The sequence below is a fragment of the Sebastes umbrosus genome, chromosome 24 (assembly GCF_015220745.1).
Source record: "Sebastes umbrosus isolate fSebUmb1 chromosome 24, fSebUmb1.pri, whole genome shotgun sequence".
In the NCBI taxonomy this organism is placed as follows: domain Eukaryota; kingdom Metazoa; phylum Chordata; class Actinopteri; order Perciformes; family Sebastidae; genus Sebastes; species Sebastes umbrosus.
In genome coordinates this window covers 5,042,257-5,058,284 of record NC_051292.1, presented here as the reverse complement: position 1 = coordinate 5,058,284, position 16,028 = coordinate 5,042,257, and the positions used below count along the sequence as shown (strand labels likewise).

General features: G+C 39.6%; 1 protein-coding gene across 4 annotated transcripts in view; it reads left to right on the top strand.

The window, feature by feature from the left end:
* Positions 1 to 16,028, top strand: part of LOC119483527 (gamma-aminobutyric acid receptor subunit gamma-3-like) — an 87,660-nt gene that overhangs the window by 39,592 nt on the left and 32,040 nt on the right. For all 4 annotated transcript variants that reach the window (XM_037761727.1, XM_037761728.1, XM_037761729.1 and 1 more), the window contains 2 exons: positions 14,606 to 14,697; positions 15,045 to 15,176. In XM_037761727.1, the coding sequence (XP_037617655.1) occupies positions 14,606 to 14,697; positions 15,045 to 15,176 (224 nt within the window). The remainder of the gene's footprint in view (positions 1 to 14,605; positions 14,698 to 15,044; positions 15,177 to 16,028) is intronic.

The following is a 16,028-nucleotide window of genomic DNA, read 5'->3' as shown; positions in this document are numbered from 1 at the left end:
TGATACTTGAAGTTTTGAGGCTAATACTTGTGTACTTTTACATAAAGGTGCTCTATATGACATCCAGAGCATTAATATAGCAGCAAACAACTATTTGCAATGTAAAGATTTCGTGAATGTCTACCTGAGCAGAGAATGAAGTCTCTCTCCTTGTTTGTGTTATAATCCGAGCTTCTCTGTGCTTTGTTGACATAATTTAACAACACAATCAATGACAATGAAATCATCACAGGTACTGTATTTAGCGTACGAGTCTCGAGGGTACCCATAGAACGCATTGTCATTCACATATCTTGAGGTCAGAGGTCAAAGAACCCCTTTGAAAATGGCCATGCCAGTTTTTCCTCGCCAAAATTTAGTATAAGTTTGGAGCGTTATTTAGCCTCCTTCACGACAAGTTAGTATGACATGTTGGTACCAATAGATTCCTTAGGTTATAGTTTCATATGATGCCAGTATCTTCACTCTAGTTTTAAATCTGAGCCCACTACAACCTAAAAATCACTAGTTGCGTTAATGCGTTAAAGAAATGAATGGCGTTAAAATTAATTTGTGTTAGGTCGTTATCACGTTAACTTTGACAGCCCTGTTAATAATACAATTCTAATAAATCAGTTTGTTACAGAAGGATTATAGAAGGATTCTTATTCACCAAAATTCATGATATTATTCGTACCTCATTATTGAATCCATCAAAAGCACATATTTTTTTGTGGGTGTCTCCTAACATGCCAGTCTGAACTCGTCTCTGGTGAGAGGAGACGGATTGATACATCCAGTGCAGACAGTCATCTACATTAGTCCAGATAAATGTGTTTACATGAATAATCTTTGAAGGGATGTCATCCCGGGCCATGAGACAACGTCCCTGTTTGACAGAGGCAATATTTCAAAGCAGCCATGTGTGTGTGTGTGTGTGTGTGTTGTTACAGTGTGTGTTTTTGTCTTTCTGTACACTAAGTCCGAGACGAAGAGGCAGTCTGTACATGGAGGCTCTGGCTCTGTGTGCTTTTATTGTTTGTACTGATAAATCCACTGAAGAACAAGTTCTGTGCGAGCGATTCCTGCCTCTTTTCCCTCGCCTTTGATCACTTCTGCTTATTGAGATCCTTTTTATTTATTTATTTATTTAGCGTTTCTGCTTTTATTTCGTGCTGTTGCCGGAGGCTCGGCTGATGAAGACAAAAAACCTCACTTTCATTTATTCTTTTCACAAATCCTCGCTCATCCAGGTTTGAGATCAAGGTCGTCCTTTGCAAAGACAAGCTAACCAAATTAGCGGACGTATTGACAATGAACGCATTTATCATTCCATAATTGCAAGTGAGAAGAGGGACAAAGAGAGGGACAGTGAGTCAGAGATGGAGAGGACAGATTATTATTGTCGTTGGCGCGCCATCAATCTAGCTGTCGTCTTGGCACAGAGATCCGGCATCTATAAGTCAGCATGCACACATTTCAAAGATGTTATTACTGACCCAAAACCCGAAGCAGGTCACGGCAATTCAGCACAGCCCTACTTTTAATTTGCGATTGAGTGCTGTCAATTCACGCTGCATTTTTACATTTCACAGTGGCCAGTGAGCAAGCAATCAACACTGTAATTATCTCTTTTGTGGCTATTGTGTTTGGGACAATAGCAGCATTGGGACTGGTGGTTTATTTTGTATTTTTTAATTTCATTTTTTTCTTAATAATGCTCTAAAATTAAGTTTTTTTTTGCTCTCAGTAATCACTTTGGTGCAGGCTGAAATATCTCAACAATGATTGGATGGATTCCCATGGAATTTAGTTTAGATATTCATGGTCCCCAAAGGATGAATCCATGACTCTTCCTGTAGTGCTGCCATGAGGTTTTAAATGAAGTGGCTCAACAATTGGATGGATTGTGATGAAATTTGGTTCAGACATTCATGTCCCACTCATTCTGATTGCGTTGGTGATCCCTTTACTTTTAATCAAACGCCATCATCAGCTCAAACTTTTTATGGAAAATACCTGCAAAACCATAAACTGTATATAAGAAGTGGATGTATTCACCGTGATGTCACCCATTGGTTTGTGGGCTGCCGTTTTGAAGCCTCAAGTTCAGCATTTTGGTTGTCATCATCTTGGTTTTTGGCCTTCTCTGTCTTGGTTTTTGGCCATCGCCATCTTGGTTTTTGGCCGTCGCCGCTTTGATTTTTGGTCGTCTCCATCTTGGTTTTTAGCCCTAGATATCGTGGGTTTTGGCTGTCGCCGTCTTGGTTTTTGGCCGTTTTCATTTTGGTTTTTGGCAGTTGCCATCTTGGTTTTTGGCAGTCACCATCTTGGTTTTTGGATGTCTCCATCTTGGTTTTTGGCTGTCGCCAACTTTGTTTCTGGCTGTCGCCATCTTGGTTTTTGGCCGTCGTCATCTTCGTCATCAGACGCAACCAAAGCATGTCAGCTGAAACAACGATTCGCCTCCAAAGCGCACTCAAACGCTCCCAGCTGAGCGTTTTCAGAAGAGTGCCTGGCATTTTCAGCTGGGAAATAAACTCTTTAGTGGACACATGCCCTTAGTCCTGTTTTTTATTCTCGCCATTTTTTCTTATTAGTGTTGAGTAATTTAAGAAAAAAAACAACAGCCTATATTTGAACTTACACAAGGTTGTTTCTTGTTTTGGTTTGGATGGGAAAAAGACCGACAGGTGAAATTTTTAAATTGTGCTCTCTGCCTATTGAAGCAAAAGTGCATCACAGAGCAAAGTAATTTGATTATAAAAAACACTTTCTCCTTTTCTCCCTTGGCCTGAGAACAAAGCAGCAGTTAGTTAATTTATTTTATCATGTTTCTCTCTCAAGCTTCAACTCTTCACCTCCTCTAAATGGAGACGTTTTCTGGAATCTAATTTTGGCAGACAGGTTGAATCGCTGGCGTCTCAATCAGTGTTGATGGGATGCTCTATATCCTGCTGCTCCACTTAAGTGATTACGGTTGATAAAACAGGTGTGTTTTTGCATAAAACCTCAGACTTTCAATGCATGCAAAAACATCTTTTAAGGCTACCTTTAAACCGTGTGTCTGAGAACAGGAAGTAAAAAATGAGTACATGCTGAACCTTTGACTCAGGGAATCTCATGTTTATTCTCGCTTTATTCATCCCTTGTAATTTTGGCTCCCCATCGAATTGACTCAACCTGTACATGCACTTAAACCTTGCCAGAATGAAAGGAAGTGTGCACCCTCGGTAACAGCAACAGGGGACGGACTCACTGAATAATTGAGTCCATAGAGATTGAAGGACATTTTGAACTTCCACTCTGAAAAGACAGATGAAGCTATTTTTGTGGAGGGGACACTTACTTACACGGTACACAAACAGGATTGACTAGAACACAGACACACACTCTATTCATCCATCTCTCTGTCTATCTATCTCTCTATCTATCTATGATGTGTAAATACACACATGCAGGCAACATACATCAAAGGCTCTGACCCTCATCAGAAGAGACTCTTAGACTTTAAAAGGATCATTGTGTTTCCCTCCCTCCGCCTCGCCTTTCATTTCTGTCCAATATTCGCCGCTCATTTTGGCTTTATGCGATGTTGATAACGTTTGTGTATCTGTCATGGAGTACTTGGCAGTGTTAAAGGAACAATGTGTAACATTTCAGGGGGGTTTATTAGCAGAAATGGAATATAATATTCATAACCATGTTTTCATTAGTGTATGATCACCTGAAACTAGGAACCGTTGTGTTTTTGTTAGTGGAGACTCTTGGGTACCCATAGAACCCATTTTCATTCACATACCTTGAGGTCAGAGGTCAAGGGACCTCTGAAAATGGTAATTTTAGTGGATTCATTAGCTTTTTTAGTTTCATATGATACCATTATCTTCAATCTAGCTTCAAATCTATCTATCTATCTGCAACCAAAAATATTGCAAGTTGAGTGCAATGCATTAAAGAAATTAGTGGCGTTAAAACAAATTTGCGTTAACCTTGACAGCCCAAATATTTTATCATGAAATTGTTAAAAAAAAACATACGTTGAAATATGCATTTGCCAACGGCATATACCTTTATTCTGACTCAATAAAACATGCGTGCCAAGTGTTCTCACATCAGATCACTACAAGTAGCGCCAGCTCTGAACAAGCTAAACAAAGCCGCTTCTTAATCAGTCCGCCTCGCTTCAGGATACAATACACCTCTTGGGTTTCATGATGGGTAAGATTATTTGTTTGATGGTACTCCACACCCTCAAGAACTATAATACGATGCACTCGGAGCTCACTCGTTCATTGAACACAGTCCCTGTGAGGGTCTTTCAGTTATTTTGCTCTGTAGTATTTTAGGATCTAACTGAGGAAAAAATAGAACTCTTAAGATTTTGACATTATATTTGAGTATATTACAGTATCAAATTTTGGTTTCACACACCAGTCTCACCAGCAGAGACAACGGCTGCCATGTCCGTTCAGTTTCGTCTGCCTTTAGCAGCGTATAGAAGGTGCTGACATCCTGAGCAACGCTAAGCATGCCGTTGATACGATTCAGAGGAAAATATCTACCTCAGGCTGAGAAATCTTTATACACTTGAAGAGCAGAGAATGTGTGCTTTTTTTTCCAGCTGTCAAACCTCACTGTAAAGTACCTTTTAATGTCGTGTGTGTGTGTGTGGGCCGGCTTGTGTTTTTTTTGTACCTTTTTCCATGCTTGACCTTCAATGATGTGACTCATTTAGGGGCTGGGAAAAGGAGGCTGAAATTCATAAGAAAAGGTTATTTAAATTGCAGTGCAGAAGGTCGCTGTTCTTCACCTCTTGCACCAAGACAGTATTCAGACGTACGTTAATTCAGAAAAATGGCATTCACTGTGCTTAATTGCATTGCTCTGAGGTTGATGGGAAACCGGTGTGGCCTGGCAACACTAGCAGTACAGTTTTTTTCCTTACATAACTGTCATATGTGATCTTTTTAAAAGGGGCACACCTGTTGAAAGTAGAGAGCACTCAGACAAGGCTCCACTTGCTAACTTCTAACTTTGGATTTGAAATGTAATCTCTATGCTTGTTTCATAGTTTTCACAAAAACGTAGTGGAAACCTATAACCTAAAAGATGTGTGTGTGGCGGCGGTGAGTGTGACGTTATAGCTGTGAACGTAGGTGTAACAGTGTGTGTACAGTTTATTTGTCGGTGAATACATGTTACGAGGCTACAACTCCTCAAGACGGGAGCCGACTTCCTATTCCTGCAACTCCGGCTCAGACTCTCTTAAGGTGGACCAGCTTTTGTCCTTTAAGCGACAAGCCGCTCCTCTGAGTTTTGCTCAGCTTTGATTTCTTTTAACCTTTTAACCGATAGCGTTAATCGGTTAAAGTTCTTAACGTCGGTTAATTATTAACATCCCTAATGCTCATAATTTCTCGGTAAGCTCTTTGTGATGCCAGAGAACATAATAAGGTTCAGTTAAGTGGCTGATGATTGCCAAAACGGTGTGAACACGAACCAGTTTAACCACTCCAATATGGAAATCTGCCGATACGGTTGTAGCGTAGGTGTACTCTTGAGGATGCTCCCCAATGAATCCAAGCAGCAGTGAGAGCTGTGAAAGCAATAAAACCCTCCAGGGCTGAACCGATAAAGGCACACAAAAAGCAACAAGGCAAGAGATGCCGTTTCCAAGTATGGAAATGAGTAAGTAGAACAGGTGGAGCTGGGTGTTGGAGGTAGATATCAATCATCAGTGTCAGTATACAGCGTGTAGCAGGTGGAACAACGCACAACCAGCAGCTGCAGCGTTATGTAAGCGTGACACCGCTTTACCGCCTCCCATTAGATGGGACTTGTTTGAATATGATTTTGAGTTTGAGCTGATATTGATTAGCTGACATAACGATAACTACAGAATCACTAATCGTGTTTGTTTTTTCCCTCTCAAGCATCTTTCCTCTTAAACCTTTCAATTCATTGCCCTTCATCCTTCCTTATTAGATTCCATTCCCTTCCACTGTTTCCTCTCTTATCCGTTTCCTCTTCTTTCTCCTTCTCCTCCCTTTTCCCCTCCTCAGAAACAATGTATACAGAAATTTCGTGTTTGAAGTGAAACTCGGCATATAAATTAGTTATGAGCACTTTGTGTTTGATGTTTGAAGCCCGGAAAAAAAGATCACCTGTTCAAAGACACTGGGAAATAGCTTTACGTAGCAAAAGATGTTTAAGGAGATAAACAAGAGAAGGTGCATGTTGTGCATTAAAGCAAAAGGACTTTAAAATCCTGCTGCTGATACTAGTATAGGCATAGGGCTGTGTATACTGGCAAGAATCTGCCATACGTATCATGATACAGGGGTTACCATTCAGTATTTTGCGATATATTGCGATACTGTAGGTAAAAGGATATTTATTTATTTTAGGAAAACTATCAGTATAAAGAACACATCACCATATGCAAACAATTTGCATAAAAATCTGAGTAAAAGAACAGTTTACTTTGCAAATGAAATAAAGTATTGACTCTTTGCATGTAACCTATTGATTAAAAATCAAGTGTTTTTAAGAATCGATACAGGATCACAAAACATAATATTGCGATACTTGATATTTTCTTACACCCCTAAACAGGTGTAAGTTTTAATATAGTGCAGTATTTTGTTGTATTAAGTAAAGCTGAGACTAAGATAATATTCAACCTTTAAATGGGGTAGATTTTCAAAATAAATGTGACAAGAAAATAACCAGTAGGACATAACCTCACTGAGAATGAGGTTAGTTTTGCAGGTGTTTGCAAAAGCATTGAACACAGGGTTGCCAGATCATCAAATGAGGTATCCCCCATATGTCACTCGTTAACTCTCCATCAAAAACATGAGCGTACTCGACTTTATAGCCGTGCTTCCATCACTTTTACTACTAGCTCTACTTCTCTTGCTTACGTCATTAGTAGCAGCACTACTGGTAGATAAATGGACACTACTGCTGCTTCTACTACGTCTAGTTCTGCTACCTCTTTTACTCGTACGAACAAAAGTAGATAATTTGTCTTAGAGTTAGACAAAGAAGGACAGGTGTCAATTGTACCTCAGGCCAGATGCTCAGTGAAGCACAGCCAGACAGTTTGCGTCATTTCTCATCTTGTGTTTTCTTCCTTCCTTCACAAACAGACTTCAAATAGACAGCCAGGTATGCAAATCATTTCCTTTTGTTTCTTTCAAAGGTCTTTTTTTCTATTTGATTCTTAGGGATGAACAAGACAAAAACATGCTTGTGAAATTAGCTGCGCACACACACACACACACACACACACACAAAAGCAATCTTTAAAATGCCACTCATATCCGCAGGTAACGCACAGTTTTGTTTATTACACATGTGACAGAAGTTCATCGCCAGCCCTAAGCGGTGGTTGAATGGTCGTGTTTACCGTTATTTCTGCCCGTCACACACACAAGGGGCATCACTGTGAGGCTGCCTGCAGGACACAGCAATGCATTCTGGGTGAATGTGTTTATTTGGGGGAGCAGACATGAGGGCGCTGAGAGTAAAACTGCATATCTAAATATGGTTCACGATGACGAAGCAGTACGAGAAACCAGCACAGGAATGGACAGATGACTCTGAGAAATGGACCACTCCTCATGTTTATCTTTTCTTCTTCTTGAGGGATTGAAAATGTAGTCCAGCAACCAATTTTCCGAGGTCTGGGAGATATAAATATTTCACTTATAAATATTTATACCAACTATGCGGCATCGGTTTTGCCTGAAGAAATACATTAGTCAGTGATCTGTGCTGAAGTTTGAGATTTCCTTCACTGCAAAGCATAATATAATAAAGTGCAAGACAGTATTTTAGAGCTCGCTGGATTCTACTTGATCAGCAATGAGGCAGAGTAGGGTTCTTTATGAGGGAGTTGTAATGGTGCAATATTAATGGCAGGCTGAACTGACTTTTTTTTGGGATAGTTAATTAAGAAAACCAGCATAAGAGAAAAGAGCCAGTGGTGGAAGAAGAACTCAGATCCTTTAGCAGGAAAAGTAAAAGTACTTCTTATAATTTTGAATAATGATTACATTCTTGCCTACTGATGGGGTTGTTTTTGAGCTGCTGGAAGGCTTTTAACGTGAAACATCTGTGCAAGAAGTGTTTCACTGAGGCCTGGTCAACCGGCATTTAAAATGAGGACATTTTGCAGCAAAATAATTTAATTCCAATAGAATTGCTGCTATAAGTGGATTTGCTCACAAAAGCAAAATGTCAAGTTCAACTTTGGTGAAGTTTAACTTGCAATTGTATGCCGTTAACGAATATCAAACCGCCACGACTGTGCTGACTTTGGTGGGAATAGAGAACCAGGGCTAATGTAGCTTCTTAGCTGCGTTGAGAGGAATGTTTACAGACTGATGGTATAAATACATCTTTTGTATTAACTACTGTATGTGTTGTTGACCAAGCTAACAAGCTTGCAAACTTACAGTCTCAGTAACTTTGATTAACTGTAAAGTAACTGGACCCTCGCATGTCTTTCGCTATGACACAAGCAACAGCAGCGATGGCTTCTGGCTTGGCTCGTCTCCATGACATGACTCAGAAAGACTCAGCGAGACATTACTCCACTCTCGGCTGAGATAGACAGCACGGCGCTGCAACACGTGTATTTCGATTTGATTAAAGGCATTCATTTTAAGGATTCTGTTATTTTACAGTATTGTTATTTGCTATTGAATAAGAAGCGTTTTCCAGAAGGTTTGGTGCATTTTATGCATGTTTGTAATCCTTTGTAATCTACCCAATGAACGTATGTATGTTTGGCATGTTCCTGGGTGGCTAACATGTTAGTAGTTAGCTCGCCAGCTACAGTAGTTCATCAAGTACTCCTGCGAGTGGTCACCACGCCACCGAGCTTCGAACCAAATATTTGCCAGTGTCTTATCGGGGACACGTTGGAATAATTGTTTTAAATATCGTAGTTAATCATGATGGACCTAATTTGATCTACTTTATCTACTACCAATCTATGCAGCCCTGTCTTATAGAGGAGGAGCATCGTGTGACAAGACTTGAATTTGGTTTATATTGCCTCAAAATGATTGACTCAGACATATAATGAAGAAAGGGGCAATAAGGTCCTTCCAACAGGTTAATACAGCTCTGAACAATGCATGATATCCTTGAAGATAATCAGATGTTTTGTGTGTAAACTCTTGATAAGCAACTAGAAAGTATTCTGCTTTTTCTTCTTTAATTTGCATTTGTTCATGTCCAGACCCCACATCAGGTAATGAATGGAGGAATCAGCAGTAAACAACGGATGACTCAATTTAATTATTGATTTGAGACTGTTGATAGCGGGAAAGCCTTTCATTACCGACCTCGACACTTTTTCTATTGAAAGTTTGCAATCAGAAACGTTCAGGCAAGAACAACATTTCTGGCTCAGTGAGTGTGAAGATTTCAATCAAGCTCCCGCTAAACACAAAGTTATAAAGACAAAGTATTAAGTTTATCTACCCTCTTGGGAAACATGTCTCGGTACACGGATGTGGAAAATGTGGCTGAGCGACGGCTGTAATTGACGAGGAGCGATCCTCCCCCCCCCTTCCATGCAAAAATGATGAGGCTGGATAAGGAGGAAGCTATTTGTTCTGACGCTGTTCAAGTCAAGATAATTAATTTCAGTCAGACGTGCTTTGCTGTCAACATCCTCGGGCTTTAATAATGGATTTCATATTATCAGATTCGGAGTAGTATTTGCATTCCCAAAGAGAGTAGTTGTTGATTTATACCCACCTTTGTAACGGCAAGTTAATCTGCTGATATCCAGTGTGTGCTGAAGGAAAATGACACCTTTCGGGGTGTGTTGCTGTCATTTGATATGGCAAGAGGATAGTGATACACGGTATACCGATACTAGAAAGGTATCACGATACCCTGACGTTAAAAACGATCCAATACTCCTTTTTATTAGTACCGTAAGCAGGTCATAAACCTCTCACCAGCTGTACAGCCCCGCTCTGAGCTGGTGCAGCAGAACTCCCTTCAAAAAAACAGGAAATAAGAGCACAGCTCTAATTACCGATCAAATGTACCCATATAATTAGATTCACCATCTTTTCTGAATCTATCCAAGCATCTCCTGTAATTCAGCAAACACATAATCCACCAAAGAGCACGTGTTAAAGTGTTATTTTACCGTGTTTCTCAGTAACGTGAAATGGACCGAGAGGATAAGCAGTCCAGTGAGAGTGACTCTTCTCTCTCTTCACACCACTTCAACACAACACAGCTCTTTCTACAGTTGCTGTGGTGTCTTTCTGATTTTAGCAGCTTTTCTCTCATCAACTTCTCTCAGAACTTCATCTGAATTTATTATAATTTTGTGGGTTTTTGTTTTGCAGTACCACTCTCCGCCTTAACAGTTACTAATGCACCGACAGGGGCGCTGTTTTACAAAAGAAATAGCCTTTTTAAACATTGTTTCAGAGGTATCAGAATCAGAAATACTTTATTGATCCCCTGGGGGAAATTACAGTTGTTCCATTTTAGAATAAAAATACATATAAACATAGAAAAGTTATCAGAAAAATAGAATAAGAATTATAAAATGTTATCAAATATAAATGCAAAAAATAAAAATTGACTATTAAAGACCTCAAGTGTAGGAAACGTCAGATTACTGATTACCATTTATTTCTTTTAATTAATACATTTTTAATTAATAGAAAATTAAAAAGAATTAAAATTATTATTTTTAATAATAATATAATATTAATATAATATAATAAAAGTTAATATTAATAATATAATATAAATTATTAAAATTAAGTTCCATGTTCTGTCATCTATTATTCCATTACTTTTCCTGATGTTTTAGATTTTTGCCGTGGTATCGTTTCAGTATCGGTATCAAGATATTTAGGGAGTGTTTCATATCAGTCATCATTTTGGTAGCTTAACAACACTACACACACTTTGATAATATTATGCAAACGTTTTCCATCATATGCATGAAAGATTGTCATCTGCACCTTCAAATTTTGCACATTTTTGACCATGTGAGGGTTTCCTAGCACTTCCTGTACCTGTCGCCCCGACGTGTGAAACTTAGTCAGGGCAGAAGGGGAAATAGTTTATCACACTCTGAATATTTTAAACCTAAAATAAAATATTTATACCCTAACTAACGAACTTGCAACTCGCTGTGTCTGACTTTATATGTTGGATTCTCCCAGCAGAGGATACACAACACGAGTCACCCTTGATTATCTCGCCCACAGGTTCGCGCTTTATTGTTTTTTTGTCAATAGCGGTGAGTAATGGACTCCCTTAACACCTTCGTTTTCTGACTTTGAAATGGATCCCCAGGGGAACAACGCGAGCCTCCGTGGTTAATTTCAGTTGGATATCTCCAAACACTCATTGTTTTGCATAATGTCCATGAATAATGGACCTGCTTCAGTGCCTCGGCTTGTAGGTGTAGTCCTCAAAAAAAGGACCCAGTGGAAGCAGAAAATCCCATCCCGAGAGTTCGTTCTGCTCCAGGCGTAACATGTAACACTTTGTGGTGTGCTGTCTGAATTATGGGTGCGCGTGTCTCCCCATCATTATCCTCCAAAGGTCACGCAGGCCGACAGCAACAATGGGGATTGTGGCGACAGATGTATTAGGAAGGTCAGGTCTCGTCTGTCTGTTTTTTGGAAAAGGTCAAAGAAAGTGGAGCGACGCTGTGTATGAAATCGTGCTGTTCTGGGGTGGGTTTGTGCATCTCTTACTCTGCTTTAAACACACTGGGATGTATCTTTTGTTGGGTCACTTTATAAACTTTTGCTGAAGCTATATCTCTCTCTGTCCTCTGGAGAAAATCCTCCTATAATTGCACATTTTCCCCCCTTGAACTCAGATCAGCTTTTTCCCAAACAGGATCATTCCGAGACAGTCTCACATAATAGACTCAGGAATACCAATATTTTCTTTTCCTAAATTTCATATCAGCTCACTGTCTGACCTTATCATTGATGTATCAGTCTGTTCTATACAGGACTTCCAGCTGATGTACTGACCTTCTGACGACCATGTTGGGGGTCCTGGGAAGCTGTTAATGTGTCACATTTCCTGGGCATGAAAATGAGTTTAATCTCAGGGCTGTTTCAGATTGATCATAGATATTGATATTGATTCACTATACAATGAATTTATCATCAAGTATTATCTTTTATTTTCAAATAATTAATGATATCCTTTAATATTCTTTGAAATTGTGTTGTTCTAATATTTTTTTAATTTTTTTATTAAGACCATTGTAGGTAAAAAAAAATTAAAAATAATTACAGAGCTGGGGAAGGGGGGTAATATTCAGAGAAAAAAACCCTCAGAATTTCCGAGATTAAAGTCGTAAATTTACGAGTAAAAACTCTGCTATTCTTCAGGGTTAAAGTGGCAAATTTACAAGAAAAAAAGCTAGAAAATTGCTATGTAAAACGGCGGTAATGAAATATTCTTTGACATTATGTTGAATTATTTTTTACATAGTCGAAAATGTGATTTTAATCTCAGTGGAATTTATTTGACGAAATAAATGTTCTCTTGTCTCAGCAGTGGATGTGGTGTCTCCTATGGTAATCATAAAAACAATATTAGAGACAGAGTGTCAGCGATAAACAATGTTGTGGAGACCATCCAGCTCACTGCAACCTCTCAGGTTTTAATAGAGTTTCTGTTTGTCGAGATTGTCTCAAGGTTACGGACGATGTGGCTTCACAGTTAGTTACAAGCTGAAGTTATCTTTTCGGAAACTATATAGTTTTTTAGGGTTCAGTTTTCAATTTAATGTGTTTTTGTTGGTTTGCTGGGTGTCAAATACAGGTTTTTTGGGGTCTCAACTCCCCAATTGTATTTATTATTTACAGTATTTAAAATAAAAGTAATATTTGTAACATTACCGGAAGGACATGCCCCAGCCTTTTAAACTATTCTATTTCTATTCTATATTTGTACACAGCTAAAGGCAAGATTTGACATGTGACTGCCACCACTATACTTTCATGTTACCAAATTTCCTTTTACTCATACAGCAACAGTGATGTGCTATTTGGAGTGTTTTCTAAGATGTGGGTGACTGAAGACAGCTGTGTAGCCAGCTGTCAGCAGAAGCCACATCTTTCCAGATTTAAGATAAAGATAGTAGAGATCAATGAATGACACACTCTGTCAGCTATATCTCGCCAGGTTATATTTAGCCATTATTTGGAGTCTCTGGGATGGGTGGTTACATTCGTAACTGTCACTCAGCTGCACTACAAGCAGATAAAACCTCCGAGCTAAATAAACTTTTGAACTTTCAGGCATGTCTCATTGCTTTACATCTATATATATATCCACCTTAAAGGTGCTAAATTCGACATTCAGAGCAGAGGGATTGCCTCCGCGCGGCTTTCAACATGGCGACGGGTGAGCAGCTAACGGTGCTAACGGCGTAGAGCACATAAAGCAAAAATAAATCACAGAGTTTATAAAATTAGGTTTCAAAATCGTTAAAACAAAAGCAGTATTCTCTGCTCTGAAACACTGGGGGTGTGTCCACTGAAGGCGTTGAAATCATGCCCAGTCACGGGTGAGGGTTGCTTGATTACATATGTGCAGTAGGGATGTCACGGTGAGGAAATTTTCCCACCGGTTAATAAACTTTTGACAACACCGGTGTTACCGATTATACCGGTCATTTTACAAGAAAAGATGATGCTCGATATATGCAGAGCGCTTACTTTGATCTTTAAGGCTGTGTGTCTGGCCTCTCCAGTCGAGCTTTCGCTACGCCACGCACACCGGCTGTGACCGCTCCGTCCTCTGCACGCCGATTGCCTATCATGCATGTCTTGCTTGTCATGGTTCCCTTATAGCTTTCCCTTATACCCAAAATATAAATGTAATTAGTCACGGTATGCCAGATTGCCAGTACACCACTGGTTGGTAAGTAAGTGCTGTAACTCGTGATTGAGCGGGAGAATCACTGATGCTATGTGCTCTACTCTTTATATAGCGTTAGAGGAGGGTTTATGCTGAGGATGGCTCCAGTGCATCATGGAGCCATGATTTCAGGCCTGCCCAAAACATCCTGAACATAAAATTGGATAAGAAAGTTAAACTGTCTAACATCTTCCAAGGTTGGTAGATTAGGAAAATGTACTCAACTTTGACACAGTGTGGCAATAAAGTGTATTCAAATCCACTATTTCAAGGTTTTAACATATTGCATAATGAAAAGAAGGCAACACAATGCCAAGTAAGGAAATTCAGATTCAACGTTCCTGTGCTGAAACTTGTCACAATTAGATGAAGAGGGGTCATCGCTGAGGTGAAAGAAAAAAAAATGCTGAAGTAAACAATTTGTGCGATGGTGTAATTTAATTTCCATATCAAAAGCATAATGTGTATTTGAGTGTTTCCAGTGAGTGCTGCGCTGCTTCAGTATTTCCTTTGATGTGGACACATTTTGCATTCAAACAAACACATTATCAGCTCCTCCAGACGGACCGGACAGAGGCTCACACACTCTCCATCCATCTCCTTCTGTCTCTGCGCCGCTGTAGAAAGGGTTTGTCAGATCAGTGTATTGAATGTACTTTTGTCTCCCCAGGAGTACCAGATCGATATTATCTTCGCCCAGACCTGGGTGGACACCCGTCTGCGGTACAACAGCAGCGGCAACATGCGGCTAACCCTCAACAGGTACGCTGGATTTCACTGCAGCTTTATTTCACCAATTTTGCAGGTGTAGCATCGACACCTCTCACAGCATTTTAAATGTGACTCTTTCTTTCCGCTGTATTATGTTTCAGCATTTTCATACTGTGAATATCTCATTTGAGAACAATATTCTCCTCTCTCTCAGGAAGAGGCCTGTAATTAATGGAACAAATTGATTGATGTGCTTTGTTTTCACCGTGTCGCCCGGGTATTTTATTATCCTCTTATTGGGAAGTGGAGCTGCTTCATGCATTTCAGAGAAATATGAAGGAATTCACCAGCAATCGTTTCTCACCTTCTACCCCTCTGCGTGTCTCCTATTCAACCAGCAACATGGTTGGCTTGATCTGGCTGCCCGACACCATCTTCAGGAATTCCAAGAACGCCGACTCCCACTGGATAACGACGCCCAATCAGCTGCTCCGGATCTGGAACAATGGGAAAGTGCTCTACACGCTGAGGTAAAAGACTTGAAAACACAGTATGATACAAGAAACAAAAGTGTGTGTGTAGAGATCCAACAAAGAAGAGAACACAGTGAATCAATAGCAGATATCTTTAACAGCGGCTAAACACAGCAGGAAGACTTACATTTTTAATGTGCATAGTTAAACCTTAACTGCAAACCGCTGATAGTGACTAAACCCACTGATTCTGAAATCAATATGAAAGTGTTGGAGACATCTGTTACATCACCCCAGATTTTAAACAGTTTTGAAGCATTGGATTTCACTTTCTAGCTTCTTGTCTTCTTGGAAGTTACTGAAAGCATAATTTGGGCAAAAGGCAGGAAGCCTGAGTGGTGCAAGCAGCAACGTAGGAACCGGCCGTGCTCATTAATAGGCAATTATTGGTGCATTTTGCAGATGAATTCGAGCTGCAGTCATCTCAAATTCATCGTCCGTTGCAGTAGTTTCCAACAGTGGAATAAAAACACATGGTTAAATGCTCTGTACTGCATGTTCCCGTCAAGCTTGTTAGTTTGTGCATAAAGAGCAGGGGTTCTTTCCAAGGACACCCTCATAATAGTAACACTGATTAATCATAATTTTTACTACCATTTATACTCTTAGATGCCATTGGAACTATTTGTACTCTAAAACTTTTCAACCTAAATACTTCAGACCTGTTTGATAGTGATAAAAAGAAACACATTTCAATTTGAATCATGTTAACACCACTTGGTTTTGCCCTGATTTTCCGGATGCTTTGTAATCAGATGTTGCTTTAGCTTGGCCAGCTGAAGACACATGACGCATTTTGGTCTCCTGTCGCTGTCGATCGATATCATTTTCTTCATATTTTCTCAATTG